The sequence below is a fragment of the Heteronotia binoei genome, chromosome 20, assembly GCF_032191835.1.
Source record: "Heteronotia binoei isolate CCM8104 ecotype False Entrance Well chromosome 20, APGP_CSIRO_Hbin_v1, whole genome shotgun sequence".
In the NCBI taxonomy this organism is placed as follows: domain Eukaryota; kingdom Metazoa; phylum Chordata; class Lepidosauria; order Squamata; family Gekkonidae; genus Heteronotia; species Heteronotia binoei.
The window spans coordinates 11,852,736-11,870,450 of NC_083242.1; the positions used below are offsets into that span (position 1 = coordinate 11,852,736).

Consider the following 17,715-nt stretch of genomic DNA (forward strand, 5'->3'; position numbering starts at 1 on the left):
TAAATTCACAGGGTTTTCATTGCTGTCGGATGGCCATCTAGCCTCTGTTTAAAAACCTCCAAGGAAGGAGAGCCCACCACCTCCCGAGGAAGCCTGTTCCACTGAGGAGAACCACTCTAACGGTCAGGAAGTTCTTCCTAATGTTGAGCTGGAAACTCTGTTGATTTAATTTCAACCTGTTGGTTCTGGTCCTATCTTCCAGGGCCACAGAAAGCAATTCCGCATCTTCCTCTATATGACAGCTCTTCAAGTATTTGAAGATGGTGATCATATCACCACTCAGTCGCCTCCTCTCCAGGCTAAACATACCCAGCTCCTTCAACCTTTCTTCATAGGACTTAATCTCCAGACCCCTCACCATCTTCGTCACCCTCCTCTGGACCCATTCCAGCTTGTCTATGTCCTTCTTAAAATGTGGTGCCAAAAACTGAACACAATACTCCAGGTGAAGTCTTACCAGAGCAAATACCATCACTCCACATGATCTGGACATTATAGTTCTGTTGATACAGCCCAAAATCGCATTTGCCTTTTTAGCCATCACATCACACTGTTGACTCATGTTCAGCGTAGGGTCCACTAAGACCCCGAGATCCTTTTCGCACATACTACTGCTAAGACTCCCCCATCCTATAACCGCGCTTTGTCTTTTTCCTACCTAAATGCAGAACTTTACATTTATCCTTGTTATCCTTGTTAAAGCACAAGAGCTGGTGCTGGAGAGAGCCTCTCTCTGCCTGAGACCCTCAAGGGCAGGGGCTGTGGCTCAGTGGAAGAACCTCTGCTTTGCAGGCAGAAGGTCCCAGGTTCAATCCCCGACATCTCCAATTAAAAGGACCAGGCGGTAGGTGATATGAAAGACCTCTGACTGAGACCCTGGAGAACTGCTGACAGTCAGAATAGACAATAGTGATCTTGATGGGGGGCTGCGGCACAGAGGGAAGAGCCTCAGAATTGCATGCAGAAGGTCCCAGGTTCAATTCCCTGCCACCTCCAGCTTGAAGGATCAGGTGCGTAGGTGACATGAAAGCCCTCCACCCAAGACTGTGGAGAGCTGCTGCCAGTCAAAGTAGACAATACTGGGTTGGGGGGGGGGGGGCGGTATTTTTGTATTTTGTTTGCTTTTGTGTGTGTCTGCACCTAGAATTCCTGTTGACCTCTGGTGACTGACCCCTACTGGGGGCCTTGAGGATATTCAGGGAGGTGGCTGAATAGAGCCTGCCCTCCTGACTGCTGGTATTCCTTGGAGGTCTCCCGTCCAAGCACTTGCCAGAGAAGAACCTGGAAGTCATGGTGACCTCTGGTGACTGACCCCTACTGGGGGCCTGGAGGGTATTCAGGGAGGTGGCTGAATAAAACCTGCTCCTGCCTTCCGACTGGGTATTCCAAGGACAGTCTCCCATCCAAGTACTTGCCAGAGTCAGCCCTGCTTAGCTTCCGAGATCTGATGAGATTGGGCTTGTCTGCGCTATCCAGGTCAGGGCTTTTTTGTTTTGTATTTTTGTATGTGTGTGTGTGTGTGTGCACTTGGAACTTATGGTGACTGAACTTATGGTGACTGACTTGGGACCTCTGGTGACTGATCCCTACTGGGGGCCTGGAGGATATACAGGGAAGTGGCTGAATAGAGCCTGCCCCTGCCTTCTGACTGGGTATTCCAAGGACAATCTCCCATCCAAGTACTTGCCAGAGTCGACCCTGCTTAGCTTTTGAGATCTGACAAGATCAGGCTTGCCTGGGCTATCCAGGGCAGGTAGACAACACTGATTTTGAGGGACTGCCGGTCTGATTCGCTGTAAGGCAGCTTCCTGTGCGTTCACAGTGTGAGAGCTGGTGCGAAGCAGAAGAACAATTTGGTGCTTGAGCGACCAGTGATAATGGGTGGCCCACAGACCGTGTTGTGAAAGAAGTGGGGTTCATTGGGAAGGGCCAGTAGTAAGACTGGGACACGCAAGCAAGGTCCACTTCGATCCAAGCCATCTGGGGATTCTACCCTTCCAGAATGCAGGCAGCCAGGGCTTTTTTTTGCAGCAGGAACTCCTTTGCCTGTTAGGCCACACCTCTCTGATGTAGCCAATCCTCCAAGAGCTTGCAGAGCTCTTAGTACAGGGCCTATTGTAAGCTCCAGGAGGATTGGCTACATCAGGAGGGTGTGGCCTAATATGCAAAGGAGGTCCTGCTAGAATTCCTTACAGGGCTCTTCTTACAGGGCCTACTGAGAGCTCCAGGAGGACTGGCTACATCAGGAGGGTGTGGCCTAATATGCAAAGGAGGTCCTGCTAGAATTCCTTACAGGGCTCTTCTTACATGGGCCTACTGAGAGCTCCAGGAGGATTGGCTACATCAGGAGGGTGTGGCCTAATATGCAAAGGAGGTCCTGATAGAATTCCTTACAGGGCTCTTCTTACAGGGCCTACTGAGAGCTCCAGGAGGATTGACTACATCAGGAGGGTGTGGCCTAATATGCAAAGGAGGTCCTGATAGAATTCCTTACAGGGCTCTTCTTACAGGGCCTACTGAGAGCTCCAGGAGGCTTGGCTACATCAGGAGGGTGTGGCCTAATAGGCAAAGGAGGTCCTGCTACAAAAAAAAAACCCCTGCAGGCAACATGGCAGCTACGTGTCAGGATTTTCTGCTCCGCGCGAAGGGCTCCCTGTATCTGCAAAACCAACAAGACGAGCAGAACCCTCTGTCTGCTAACTTAGCCTTGAACTCTTCTTTACTTCTGAGTAAATGCGCACACAATATTCCACTATGCACTTCTAGGCAACTGGATGTCCAGGATCAAATTCTGGGAACTTTGGGGCCCTGCATTCGTTTGCAGCACAACACAGCCAGAGGTGCATGCAGTATGGATCGAGGCGGCGTGGCGGTGCTGATGTCGTTAGAGCTGTCGGCTGCGTTCGACACGGCCGACCATCGGCTACTGGCCCGCCGTCTCGCCGACGCAGGGATTAGGGGGTCGCCCTTGCAGTGGCTTTCCTCCTTCCTTGACGGACGGGGACAAAGGGTGGCAATTGGGGGAGAGCTGTCCCGGAGGCACTCACTAGTGTGTGGGGTGCCACAAGGGGCAGTTCTCTCCCCGATGTTGTTTAACATCTACATTCGCCCCCTTGCCCAGATTGCCCGGAGGTTTGGGCTCGGGTGCCACCAATATGCAGATGACACCCAGCTCTATCTACTAATGGACGGCCGGCCTGACTGCGTCCCAGAAAACCTGGACCTAGCATTGCAGGCCGTGGCAGGTTGGCTCAGGCTGAGCGGGCTGAAGTTGAATCCAACAAAGACAGAGGTCCTTTGCTTGGGCTGCGGTGCCCCGGGAAGGGAAATCCCTCTTCCGGTTTTTGACGGTGTGCCGCTGAAAGCGGCCCATAAGGTCAAGAGCTTGGGGGTTCTTCTGGAGCCTTCGTTATCAATGGAGGCACAGATAGCGGCCGCTGCCAAGTCCGCGTTTTTTTCATCTTCGACGGGCGAAGCAGTTGGCCCCCTTCCTTGGGCGCCGGGACCTAGCAACGGTGATCCATGCAACGGTCACCTCGAGACTGGACTACTGTAACGCCCTCTACATGGGGCTGCCCTTGTGCCGAACCCGGCAGCTGCAGCTAGTGCAGAACGCGGCGGCTAGGCTGTTGTTGGGGCTCCCAAGGTGGGAGCACATATGGCCGGGGCTGCGCGGACTGCACTGGCTGCTAGTGGTGTACCGAGTCCGTTACAAAGTGCTGGTTATTACCTTTAAAGCCCTATATGGCCGAGGACCTGCCTACTTGAGGGACCGTCTCTCCCCACACGAACCCCAGAGAGCGCTGAGGTCAGCTGGAAAGAACCAGCTGAATATCCCTGGGCCAAGGGAGGCCAGATTGAAGACTACTCGGGATCGGGCCTTCTCTATTGCAGCTCCACTACTGTGGAACCAACTCCCGGAGGAGGTGCGGGTCCTGCGGTGTTTAGACCAATTCCACAGGGCCTGCAAGACCTACCTCTTTAAAATAGCCTTCACTTAATGCCAAGCCAAGATAGATTCGCTGGAAATGTTTTAGCCACTGAATTTTATAGAAGATCTGAGTCATAGCACCATAATGTTAATTTTAATACAAGTTGATTTAATGATGGTTTTATATAATTATAATTATAATTATCGTGTATTATGGTTTTACTGTACATTGTATTTATATGTTGTGAGCCACCCTGAGCCTGCCTCAGCGGGGAGGACGGGATATAAATAAAAAGTATTATTATTATTATTATGGCTAGAATGCTGGGTGCCGAGTTCAAATTCTACCCACTCAACTTGCAGAGTTGTCACGAGGATTAAATGCAACAGAACTCTCTGTGCTGTTCTGGGATTCTTGGAGAAAGGGCAAGATAGACATCTGAGAAACTCTTAGATCTACGTCCTTGGGTTTCTGTGTCTGGCTGCCTGGCTGTGGATTTTTGTTCTTCTCTACACACTATACCTTTGGGGTTCTGAGAGATGGCTAGCGCGAGACACAAAACACTCGGAGAATCACTACCGCGGTTCCAGGCTGCACAGGAATTAATTGCCTTTTTCCCGTGGCTGTCTTCAAGAAAGAACGGTCTCGTTTGGAAGGTTACAGATGGTCAGCAATCCCTCTACAATTCAGTTATCTGGCAGGAGAGTGCCCAGAGGCCTGCATGAATCCAGATTTGAACAACCGACACATGTTCACACATCGACGCGGCCCCTCTCGTATCACCAACCGCTTCTGAAACTTTCCTGAGTTTCCAAATCACTTTGCCTTTATCCGGTTGGCGAACTGCAGGGTCGTTCTTATTTTATTTCTTTACGTTATTTTTAGTCTGCCTTCCTCACAGGGACGTAAGTTGGGCCACATATAGTGAGTCAGCACAATCCACACAACGGGACAAGTAACGTTGCCAAGTCCACTGCGTTCTATAGGGATCATAGAGTTTCCCCTTCCCAAATGGCTAGAGCGTCCGGGAAAACTGTAGAGTTTTCCCAAAAACACCTAGAGTGGTCGCTGCACGACACTGCTGGCGCAATGATGTCACTTCTGGGTGATGTCATCATGCCAGCAATGTGGGGGGCGGGGTTGGGAACCTCCCAGGCGGGGGAACCCTTGCCCTAACCAGGGGCTTGGCAGCCCTCGGGACAAGCGATAACCTATGCATTAGGATTTTAGAAATCTGGCACCACTAGAACAGGGTGGTCAAACCGTGGCTCTTTCACACACATCGTGTGTCTCTTTAAGGCCCCACCGTCCCATTGGCTGGCTTGGAGAAGGCGTTTCTCTCTTCAAGTCACTTCTCCAAGCAAAACCAGCTGGTGGCCTGGAGAATGCATTTAAAGTTGTTTTCTTTCCACCTCTCCCTCCTTCCTCTCTTCCTCTCCCCATCTATTTGCCTTCCTTCCTTCCTGTCTTGCAGCTCTCAAACATCTGGCGTTCCTGTCTTGTGGCTCTCAAATATCTGACATTTATTTTATGTGGCTCTTACGTTAAGCAAGTTTGGCCATCCCTGGTATAAGCTTTTGTGCGCGCGTGTGCACTTCTTCAGAAGTGTGCATGCACACAAAAGCTGACACCCAGAATTAAACTTATGGCTTTGTTTTATTGCTTCATACCAACAGGGCAAACTTGTTCGTTTGCGTTGCTCTCTTGCTTCAGACCAACAGAGCTATAAACCCAGAATTAAACGTTGGCCCTAAAAGTGCCACTAAACCAAACAATCCCTAATAGTTTATCCTAGGACATAGGAGAAATGCTTAAGGACTGTTCGTTTAGTGCTTTGTTTTATTACTTCAGACCAACACAGCTCTGCGCCCAGAACTAAACTTGTTGGGTCTTAAAAGTGCCTCTGGACACAAATTAAGTCCTAGAATCAATCATTAGGGACTGTTTGCTGGGTTTTCAGGTAGCCGGTTCGAGGTTGACTCAGCCTTCCATCCTTCCGAGGTCGGTAAAATGAGTCCCCAGCTTGCTGGGGGGGAAGCGTAGATGACGGCAATGACAAACCGTCAAAAGTCTACCGTGAAAATGTTGTGAAAGCAACGTCACCCCAGAGTCGGAAAAGACTGGTGCTTGCACAGGGGACCTTTCCTTTCCTTTATTGCTTCAGATCAACAAAGCCAATAGGGGTCAGTCACTAGAGGACTAGAAGGCATGCCCCCCTTTTTTGGTGTCTCTCTCTTTGGGGCTCTTTAAAAAAAAAAAAGGAAAAAAAGAAAACAGATTAAAATGTTCTCTTCTTGGGTTGGAATGTTAAAACTGATTAAAATGTTCTCTTCTTGGGTTGGAATGTTAAAACTGTTCCTAAAAGTCTGGTGTAATGGTGAAGTGTGCGGACTCTTATCTGGGAGAACCAGGTTTGATTCTCCACTCCTCCATTTGCACCTGCTATCATAGCCTTGGGTCAGCCATAGCTCTGGCAGAGGTTGTCCTTGAAAGGGCAGCTGCTGGGACAGCCCTCTCCAGCCCCACCCACCTCACAGGGTGTCTGTTGTGGGGGAGAAGATATAGGAGCTTGTAAGCCGCTCTGAGTCTCTGATTCAGAGAGAAGGGCAGGGTATAAATCTGCAGTCTTCTTTTTCTTCTAAAAGGTAAAGGTAGTCCCCTGTGCAAGCACCAGTCGTTTCCCACTCTGGGGTGATGTCGCATCATGGCGTTTTCATGGCAGACTTTATGGGGTGGTTTGCCATTGTCCTCCCCAGTCATCTACCCTTTTCCCCCAACAAGCTGGTTCCTCATTTTACCGACCTCGGAAGGATGGAAGGCTGAGTCGACCTTGAGTCGGCTACCAGGATTGGACTCAGGTCGTGAGCAGAGAGCTCGGACTGCAGTACTGCAGTTTTACCACTCTGCACCACCACTCTGCAGCTACGCACCTGCATTTAGAAGACATGCCCTCATTTTTTTGGTGTCTCTTCTCTTTTGGACTCTTTTTTTTTTAAGAAAAAGAAGACGGGTGAAAATGTCCTCTTCTTGGGTTGGAATATCAAGGCTATTCCTAGTAAGTAGCAATGATCACAGTTGAAATAATAGGAGTATTTAGAAATGAGATTTGTCTTTGTGATCCCTTGTTTGAAACAGCCGGTCAAGAAACTTTGCTTTTCAAAATATGAGAACTTGGATTTATTCAAGCAAGTTTGTAAAACCATTTTGTCCGGTGCAGCCCAAAGACCTGCACAGAAAAGTCCTCTTGAACTATTTGGTTTTGCATTGCTCACCTTGTTCCCCCAAGGCAATACCTCATGTTGGAGAATCCGGTAAAATAAAACACTGTCTTCTGAAGCTGGATCTGATAACCTGCACAGGGGTGGCCAAACTGTGGCTCGGAAGCCACATGTGGCTCTGCCAGATATATATATTGTGTGGCTCTCAAAGCCTCCGTCGCTCTATCGGCCAGCTTGGAGAAGGCATTTCTCTCTTTAACTCACTTCTTCAAGCCAGCCAGCAGCTTAGAGAATGCATTTAATGTTAAAATTGCTTTCTTTCCACCTCTCTCTCTCCCTATTTTCCTTCCTTCCCTTCCCTCCCTCAAATATCTGATGTTCACGTCTTGTGGCTCTCAAACATCTGATGTGGCTGCAACATTTTGCACTAGCTGCAGCTTCGGAACAGTCTTCAAGGATAGCCCCAAGTAAAGTGCCCTGCAGTAGTCCAGCTGAGATAATCCCCTCTCTCTGGGGATTACATTGGGAAATGTAGCTGCTTACCTGGCTCCATGAAGGTGAGGACTCCTTTGGCCTGGCACCCTTTGGCCTGGAGCTCCTCTTCTTCCAGTTGGTAGCTGTCGAAACTGAAGCTCATCACCACGTTCCCCTCCGGCGTTATCACGGGGCTGATGTCCTTGAAGTGGTCTCCTCTTACAGAACCCATGGCTGTTGGCTTAGAAATGAAAAAAGGGGGGAGGGGAGAATATAATAAACTTAAGCACAGCCAGGAGAGCTTGGCCCATTGCCCCACACTCTATCTAAAAGACAACCTGCAGCAGTTTTTTCCAAGAACACTCTTCAAGGGTCGCCCCAAATACAGCACACTGCAGTAGTCCAGCTGAGATAACTCTCTGTGTCAATGAGAATTATGGTTCCTGTAACAGTCTTTCTTTCACTGGGATATACGACATATCCCTGGTGAATGAGATTTATCTGAGCGCTTCCTTACGTGGAAAACAGGGCTCAAATAGCACACTGCCGTTAACAGATAGGCTATCTGTATCCAGGCAAGTTCTGCAGTTCAAACGACAGGAATTTGGCCAGGGATGATAAATAACCTTAGATGGCACAATATATGTCTGCATGCCTGTATATATGAGAGCCAATTTGGTGTAGTGGTTAAGAGCGGTAAACTCTAATCTGGAGAATCGGGTTTGACTCCCCACTCCTTCACATGCAGTCAGCTGGGTGACCTTGGGTCAGCTCTTTCAGAGCTCTCTCAGCCCCTACCCCCCAAAATGTCTAGGTTGCCACAAAAGAACTACAACTTAAAGCTGCCAGACGATCTTTGAATTCCCTGGCTATACTACACACCGTGCCCAGTGTTCCCTCTAAGCTGAGTTAGCATGAGCGAGCTCACAGATTTTTAGCCTCCAGCTCACACGTTTTTGTCTTCGCTGAGGAAGGAGGATCCCAGAGCACAATCATTTATGAAGCGGCTCACAACTTTAATGCCAGTAGCTCCACAAAGTAGAATTTTTGCTGCAGCTTAGAGGGAACATTGACCGTGCCATGCAATAATTAATTGTATATATAATACAATAAAGGGCTAACAAAGGAAGAAGAGGATATTGGATTTATATCCCGCCCTCCACTCCAAATCTCAGAGTGGCTTACAATCTCCTTTATCTTCCCCCTCCCCACAACAGACACCCTGTGAGGTGGGTGGGGCCGAGAGGGCTCTTCCAGCAGCTGCCCTTTCAAGAACAACTCCTGCCAGAGTTATGGCTGACCCAAGGCCATGCTAGCAGGTGCAAGTGGAGGAGTGGGGAATCAAACCCAGTTCTCCCAGATAAGAGTCCGCACACTTCACCACTACGCCAAACTGGCTCTCAAATTGCAAGTAGTAAACGCTCAACTCTCAGATTGCTAGTAGCAAATGCTGAATTCCAGCCATCTATATTGATTTACTTCATTTGTACGCTGCCTTTCTCCCCAATGGGGACCCAACACAGCTTACAGCATTCTCTTTTCTTCCATTTTATCTTCATAACGACCCTGTGAGGTAGCTTAGGCTGAGAGCGTGTGATTAGCCCAAGGTTGCTCAGCAAGCTTCCATGGCACAGTGAAGATTCGAACCCGAACACTTTAACTATGACTCCATGTGAGCTACATGTGTGAATAAACATGAACATTCATAGACGTGATACTGTTTCCTCTCACTGATGGCAATTTTCTGGGCTCCCCTCTGGCTTTAAGAGCTGGAATTAGAGTCAGATTAAAGCCAGCTCACCACGACCTTCATAAAAAGATCAGAAGAGCCCTGCTGGATCAGGCGCATGGTCCATCTAGTCCAAAATCCTGTCTCACACAGTGGCCAACCAGTTCCTCTGGAGAGCCAACAACAGGGCAGAGAGGCTGAGGCTTTCCTAAGAACATCAGAAGAGCCCTGCTGGATCAGACCAGTGGTCCATCTAGTCCAGCATCCTGCCTCACACAGAGGCCAACCAGTTCCTCTGGAGGGCCTACAACAGGGCAGAGAGGCTGAGGCCTTCCTAAGAACATCAGAAGAGCCCTCCTGGATCAGACCAGTGGTCCATCTAGTCCAGCATCCTGTCTCACACAGAGGCCAACCAGTTCCCCTGGAGGGCCAACCACAGGGCAGAGAGGTCAAGGCCTTCATAAGAACATCACCAGTGGTCCGTTAGCCCAGCATCAAGCCCAGCATAGACGTCAAGGCCTTGTGCTTGTCACAACCTTGCTCCTGGCTCCGCCCCCAGTGTCTCCCGGCTCCACCCCCAAAGTCACCAGATATTGCTTCCAATTCAACCTGGCAACCCTAGCTGCATGATTCATACTGGGCGTACACATCAGGTATTCCTGGTATAAAAAAGAAGTTTTAAATTCTTTTCATTCCAAACATTCATAGCCTCTCTTATCCTCTTTGTCCTCTTAACAGCTTTCTCAAATGATTTTTCATTTGCTTTAAACAACTGCACAGACCACTATCTCTGCTTTTGCAAACACAGGATAATAAAAAGGGGGGAAACCCAGCTTATTTTTCATGTTATACAAACACACACACAGCTGCGGTGAAGCACACAACTGGTGCTGTGGCAATCTCTTCAATTCAAGCCTATCACGGTATCTTTTGTTGTTGTGGACATTTAGTGTCATCAGTTTTTACAGTCCCAGTCGCTCGAAGGGGTACAGATGTCCCCAGCATTATTTCTTAGCCCGATGATCTCCGGTTTAATTAACCTTACACTAACTCTGTTCCGCTGAAGAATACAAGAAGACAAACGGCCAGTATGTATTTAAGAAGCAACTGCACAGACCAATATCTCTTCCTGCAAACACAGGATAATAAAAGGGAAAAAACTCAAACCCGATAAGGCCAGACAGGAAATGATCTCCATGCACCAACCGTGCACAGATGTGTGGGTTGTTTGCTTTTTTTAAAATAGCAGCCCTATTTTAAAACCTCTTATCTAATGCTTGTCAATATTTAAACAACAGATCCACCACATAAAATAGTAATGTTTTCTCGCATGGATGCAATGCCAAAAGCAGCTCTCTTTTATTAACCTTGATCTAATCGAAGACTGGAACTAATTCTCCTCGATCTTATATCACAGGTCTAACAACAGTGGGTAAGAAAAAGGAAACATAGCATATTTTTTCACAGGCTGTACCCCGGGGTGGAATTCTAGCAGGAGCTCCTTTGCATCTTAGGCCGCACCCCCATGGTGTAGCCAATCCTCCAAGAGCTTACAGGGCTCTTTTTTATAAGCTCCAGGAGGATTGGCTACATCAGGGGTGTGTGGCCTAATATGCAAAGGAGCTGCTGCTGGAATTCCACCCCTGGTACCCATGAAAACACCTGGCGACGGGTCATTCCAGATAGTACCCCTATGGTCCAGACTACACATTATATTAGACGCGTGGTCTAAGTGGGGACTTATGGGAGACCGGTAGCGAGTTCCCCGTAGCAAACTGATTTATAGATGCCAGAAAGGACAAAGGCTGCAACCCTAAGGAAATGTTCCTGGGAGTAAACCATTGAGAGTCGGTTTGGTGTAGTAGCACAGACTCTAATCTGGAAGAGCCAGGTTTGATTCCCCACTCCCCCAATGCAGCCAGCTGGGTGAACTTGGGTCAGTCACAAGTTCTTTCATAGCTCTCTCAGCCCCACCTACCTCGCAGGCTGTTGTGGGGAGAGGAAGGGAAGCCGCTCTGGGACTCCGAGTGAAGGGCAAGGTATAAATCTGCTGTCTTCTTCTTCTGAATAACCTGGGGCCTTGGGGCATTTCTAAATTGACTCTCTGAGACAATTGTGCATGTAAATTGTGACTGGGCCCAGGGAGTGACATGTGGCTCTTTCACACATATTGTGCGGCTCTTGAAGCCCCCACTGTCCTGTCGGCCAGCTTGTAGAAGGGATTTCTCTCTTTAAATCACTTCTCCAAGCCAAACCAGCCAGCGTCTTGAAGAATGCATTTAAAGCTGAAGTTGCTTTCTTTCTACCTTCCCCATCCTCATCGATTGGCCTTCCTCCCTTCCTCCCTCCCTCCCTTCCTTCCTGTCTTACGGTTACTGTAAAACAGCACAAGGGTGGTACTGGGGAAATATTTGTTAGAGTTTATACCAGGGGGGTCAAACATGCAGTCTAGGGGCCAAATCAGGCCCTCGGAGGGTTCCTATCAGGCCCCCAAGCAATTGGCTGTCATCTGCTTCCTTCTCTCTTGCTTCCTTCTGCAAGGCTTGCTCAATTGCACAAGAGCTACAGAGCAAAACTTCTATTTTCTCCGTTGGCTGAGGCTCCTTCTTGGGAAGGAAGGGGGGGGAGTCAGCTTGCTTTACCAGGCTCTCTCAATCACACAGAGAGCTACTGAGCCAAGCCTCTCTTCCTTCTATTGGTTGAGGCTCCCCCCTCCTGGCCCCCTGGGGAAGGAAGGACAGACCCAGCAGAGCTTCCTTTGCCCAGTTCCCTGGATCCCAGGGGAGAGATACAAAGAAAGCATCTTTAAGGCCAACGAGTGCTAACGTTTTAAGCATGCTTTAAGTTTTTTTTTAAAAAAACCTTTAATTGTGTTTGTCTGTTTCCTTTATAAAGTTGTTATCTCTGCTACCTAATCTTAAGTAGGTACACACACGGCCCGGCCCGACATGGCTCGTCCCAACAAGGTCTCGTTTATGTCAGATCCAGCCCTCATAACAAATGAATTTGACATCCCTGGTTTATATTACAGCAAATTCTGCTTCCTCTCAAGACAACGGGATGGATCCTATCTGCCACAGATGCACACCCCCCCCCACAGACAAAATTTCCCCTGAAAATTTTCCCTCAAAAATTTCCAAAAATCATCTTCTTCAAGAGGGAGAAGCTGAAAAGAAGGAAACAATCTAAACCAGGGGTGGCCAAATTTGCCACATAGAATAAATGTCGGATGTTTGAGAGTCGCAAGACAGGGAGGGAGGGAGGAAGGGAAGATAGGTGGGGGAGAGAGAGGTGGAAAGAAAGCAACTTTAACTTTAAATGCTTTGTCCGAGACAAGAACTGGCTTGGATAAGTGATTTAAAGAGACAAATGCCTTCTCCAAGCTGGCCAAGAGGTTGGGAGGGGGCCTTCGTGAGCCACACAATACTTGTGAAAGAGCCACATGTGGCTTCTTAGCGATAGTTTGGTCATCTCTGGGACAGAGGAACCCAAGTAAGTACAACTCTCGGAAGAGACAACCAACATCTCAGAAAGCTCGCACAGATGGAAACGATCAACTCAAGAACTTAAACGCACAGATGTGAAGTATCCCCTAGTAAGAAACATGCAAGGAGAAGAGCTTGTCGAGATGGAGTTGTGTCCGGCTGGAGATGCGCTCCCCACGCCGCTTTTTTGAGAAAAGCTTGAAAGTCTATGGAAGAAGATGGATCTTGTGAACTTTGAACATTGGACCTTAAAAAGGGGCGTTGGCAAAGGCAACATCTGCTGTACAAAGAAGAAGACCCTGGAAGAGGCACCCAGAAGACAGATAGGATAGTGAGGCCAGTAGCACCTTCTCTCCTGCTAAGTGCCATTCCTCGTCTATCTCCAGATTGCTACTCTAAGAGCAATATTCTGCTTCTTCGCAGAAGTGCCAAACTCAGTCTTGCTCGCTCTCTCTGTCTCTCAGCTAGAGATGCAGTTAAGAACCTATCTCTGTCTCTCCTCTTTCCTATCAAGTATGTTAGTTCCTAAATAAACCTTTATCGGCTCTTTAATCAGGTTGTGTACCATTGCCGCATATATTACTCTGCCAACAAAGGTGAGGGGTCATACAACAGAAAGTCTGCTCGCTTCCACTTCCTTCTCACACTTCATTGCAGCACTGAAAGCTCCCAGAATTTTTGGGCATTCCGAATGAGTTAAGAGAGATTCAAGAGTGCAAAAGGGACATTATTCCCATAGGGTATAATGGACAATTGATCTGTGGGTATCTGGGGCTCTAGGGGGGCTGTTTTTTGAGGTAGAGGCACCAAATTTTTAGCATAGCACCCAGTGCCTCTCCCCAAAATACCCTCCAATTTTCAAAAGGATTGGACCAAGGGGTCCAATTATATGAACCCAAAAGAAGATGCCCTGGTCCTTCATGGAGGGAAGAACTCGTGGGCACTCCATGAAATTGCTGAGCAGACAGGTTAAAACGGATAAAAGGAAGTACTTCTTTACCCAAAGGTTGATTAACACAAGGAAATCACTGCCACAGGAGGTGGTGGTGGCTGCAAGCATAGACGGCTTCAAGATGGGATTGGAGAAACATATGGAGCAGAGGTCCATCAGTGGCTATTAGCCACAGCGTTTGTTGGAACTCTCTGCCTGGGGCTGTGATGCTCTGTATTCTTGGTGCTTGGGGGAGAGGCCACAGTGGGAGGGCTTCTTGTGTCCTGGCCCCACTGATGGACCTCCTGATGGCACCTGGGTTTTGGCCACTGTGTGACATAGAGTGATGGACTGGATGGGCCATTGGCCTGATCTAACATGGTTTCTCATATGTTCTTATGTCTGGGCCAGTGATGCACTGTCTTCTTGGTGCTTGGGGGGGGGGGGGGCAACAGTGGGAGGGCTCCTGGAGTTCTGGCCCCACCTGTGGACCTCCTAATGGCACTGGTTTTTTTGGCCACTGTGTGACACAGAGTGTTGGGCTGGATGGGCCACTGGCCTGATCCAACATGGGTTCTCTTATGTTCTTGTGTGACACAGAGTGTTGGGCTGGATGGGCCATCGGCCTGATCTAACATGGCTTCTCTTCTGTTCTTATGACTTCAGTCTCCAAATGCATCGGGAGGGGGAACAATTTGTGCAAACGCCTTGCCACAAACGCCAGCTGCAACTTCACGCTCCTCCACCTGTTCAGAAAGGTTTTTGGCTGTGTCACAAAAACAGGCCTGGCCCCCTAGAGGTTCCGGTCCATGCCGAGGCCTCGCTGTGCAGTCACAGATGCTCCCTCTCGCCTCTCGGCCTTGCAGATCAGTATTTCATTTCGAGAAGGAGAGGCGCCAACCTTACAGCCTGCTTAGAAATCATAACCCCGTCCCGGACCTGAGACACATTCGGACCAGCTGTCATTACTCAGCGATAAGAGAATAGTAGCTTTGCAGGCGCACGGTTCGAGGACCGACACTAGGTGATTCCAAAGGGTTTTCACAAGTTCCCACATTCCTATGAGGAACTATGACACCCCCACCCCCCAATCCATCAGAACCAACCAACTTACTCCTTGGCAGACATAATTTATTGCCGGGGAGGGCAGTGGCAAAGAGATATACCCCTGAGGATCCTGTGAATTTAGTGGGAGGTATTTGTACGTTTCCTGCATTGTGCGGGGGGTTGGACTAGATCAGGGATGGCCAAGCTTGCTTTACGTAAAAGCCACATAGAATAAACGTCAGATGTCTGAGAGCCACAAGACATGAACATCAGATGTGTGAAAGTCACAAAATAGGAAGGAAGAGAGGGAGGGAGGAAGGAAATTAAATAGATGGGGAGGGGAAGGGGAAGGGGAAGGGGAGGGGGAGGGGAGGGGAGAGGAGAGGGGAGGGGAGGGGAGAGGGGAGGGGAGGGGAGAGGGGAGGAGAGGAGAGGAGAGGAGAGGAGAGGAGAGAAGAGGAGAGAAGAGAAGAGAAGAGAAGAGAAGAGAAGAGAAGAGAAGAGAAGAGAAGAGAAGAGAAGAGAAGAGAAGAGAAGAGAAGAGAGGTGGAAAGAAAGCAACTTTAACTTTAAATGCATTCTCCAAGCTTCCAGTTGGCTTGGCTTGGAGAAGTGATTTAAAGAGAGAAATGTCTTCTCCAAGCCGGCCAACAGAGAAGTGGGGGCTTCAAGAGCCACACAATAAGTGTGAAAGAGCCACAGTTTGGCCACCCCTGGACTAGATGACCCTGGAGGTCCCTTCCAACTCTTTCTATGTTTTTTTCTGGGGTAGCTCAATATCCTGAACAACGCTCCCTGTAAGCTCTGGAGTCTTGTGAACAAAAATTCTACCTTGGGAGCTATTGGCATTAGTTGTGAGTGAGCGATCTGGCTCCTGCGTACTTTAGTGTGCTCTGGGGCCACCCTTCCTGAGCTAAGACAAAACATCTGTGTGAGCCAGAGGCTAAAAAACCTCTGAGATAGCTCACACTAACTCAGCGTAGAGGGAACACTGATCCTGAAACACATTTTCGATCTCTGATTCAATCCTTGAGCATGTAAACAAAGGCGGTTTGTAGCCTGTTCTCCCTGAACTGAACCACAGGAGGCCAAAACCTGCTGCCATTTTGTTATGAACTTCAGAGACTCCGTTGAGGGTCTCAGAAAAACGATGGGTACACACGGAGATTGGATGGGTTCAGGAGCGGGTCTACCTTTGTTCTCACATCCGCTACCAAACTGGAGCTTTGCCAGGCCCAGAGAGAAGGCATTACCTTCCGTTTCAGCAGAAATAAACACTTCCACTTAGAAGAAACCAGAGAAAACCAAGCTTGCTCTTCTGAAATCAATGAAAGCGGATACAGGGAAGCTATTCTTCCGGAAGTCTCCGGGTACCCTATGTTCACACATCACTGAAATACACGATTACCAACTACACATTTTCAAAGTCTCTACGTATGAGGTAAAAAAATATTAAAGAGTCTATCTGAGGCCTCATCAATACCCACTGGGGGATTTTTGGCCAGTCACACTGCCTCAGCCTAACCTACCTCACAACCCGGAGGCTGAACAACAAAAACATCACAACAGACTCTCATTTATTGCACTTCACTTCACGATAACTTATGGGTTTAGTACATCAATCTGCTTTATATTACCTTTTGTTGCTGTTTCAGCCCAGTTAACACTAACACACCAGACCCCAACTCATAATTCTTTTAATCTGCTAAAAACATTTCCGTGACTCTGCATACTAACCCACTTTCTCTATATTTAGGACCGCTTGCCATTCCATACTATTGTCTGATGAAGTGTGCTTAAAGCACACGAAAGCTTACATTCTGAATAAAACTTTGTTGGTCTTAAAGGTGATACTTGACTTCTGCTTCGTTCTACCTCCAAAGGTTGTTGTGAGGACAAAACAAAAGCAAGGAGAACACTGTAAGCCGCGTTGGGGAGAAAGGCAGGGTAGGAAGGAAGTAATAACTAAATCACCACTTCCTCAGGAGTAAGATGTAGTGGAACGTCTATGGCAGAAGTGGCCAATAGTAGCTCTCCAGAAGTTTTTTGCCTACAACTCCCATCAGTCCCAGTCAGCATGGCCAACGGCTGGGGCTGATGGGAGTTGTAGGCAAAAAACATCTGGAGAGCTACCGTTGGCCACCCCTGGTCTATTGGGACTTGTTCCTGAGAGAAGTTTATATAGAATGGGAAGGGAGCATTCCCTATATCTGGGATGGCCAAACTTGCTTAGCATAAGAGCCACACAGAATAAACGTCAGATGTTTGACAGCCGCAATATATGAATGTCAGGTGCTTGAGAGACGCAAGACAGGAAGAAAGGAAAGGTGGCAAGAAAGCAAATACACTGGGGAGGGAGAGGTAGAAAGCAAGCAACATTAACTTTAAATACATTCTCCAAGCTGCCGGCTGGCTTGGCTTGGTGAAGTGATTTAAAGTGACAAATGCCTTCTCCAAGCTGGCCAACAGGGCAGTGGGGGCTTCAAGAGCCAAACGATATGTGCAAAAGAGCCACATGTGGCTCCCAGGCCACAGTTTGGCCATCCCTGTCCTATATGACAGAGAGCAGAATGTCTAGAATATCTTGGCCTGATCTTCCCCTTTTCAGATCACGGACTTCTCTAGACAACAGCACAAGCTGCAAATGAGATACGCGACAAAAAACAGGACGCCTTATCGACAGCCATGTCTGCAAGCAAGCGTCTCCACAGCAGTAAACAGACCAGCTATTCAGATGCTCCTGGGCTAATAACTTTTGCAGATTTGTTCGGCAGGGTCGATTTGACGCGGCTGAGGAAAGCAGCCAGCTCCCGAGGCAATCTTGCGCCGACTTACTCCCGCCTGAACTTCCCGAAATTCAGGCCGCCTGCGCACTTCTACCTATATGATTAAATGCCAA

General features: G+C 48.5%; 2 protein-coding genes across 3 annotated transcripts in view; both read right to left on the bottom strand.

Moving 5' to 3' along the window:
* The window catches only part of SLC29A4 (solute carrier family 29 member 4), a 28,402-nt gene extending 20,541 nt beyond the window's left edge, over positions 1-7,861 (bottom strand). For both annotated transcript variants that reach the window (XM_060260577.1, XM_060260576.1), the window contains exon 1: positions 7,694-7,861. In XM_060260577.1, the coding sequence (XP_060116560.1) occupies positions 7,694-7,856 (163 nt within the window). In that variant the 5' untranslated portion in view covers positions 7,857-7,861. The remainder of the gene's footprint in view (positions 1-7,693) is intronic.
* WIPI2 (WD repeat domain, phosphoinositide interacting 2) overlaps positions 1-17,715 on the bottom strand; it is a 236,297-nt gene that overhangs the window by 84,849 nt on the left and 133,733 nt on the right. The gene's annotated exons all lie outside the window — the stretch shown is intronic.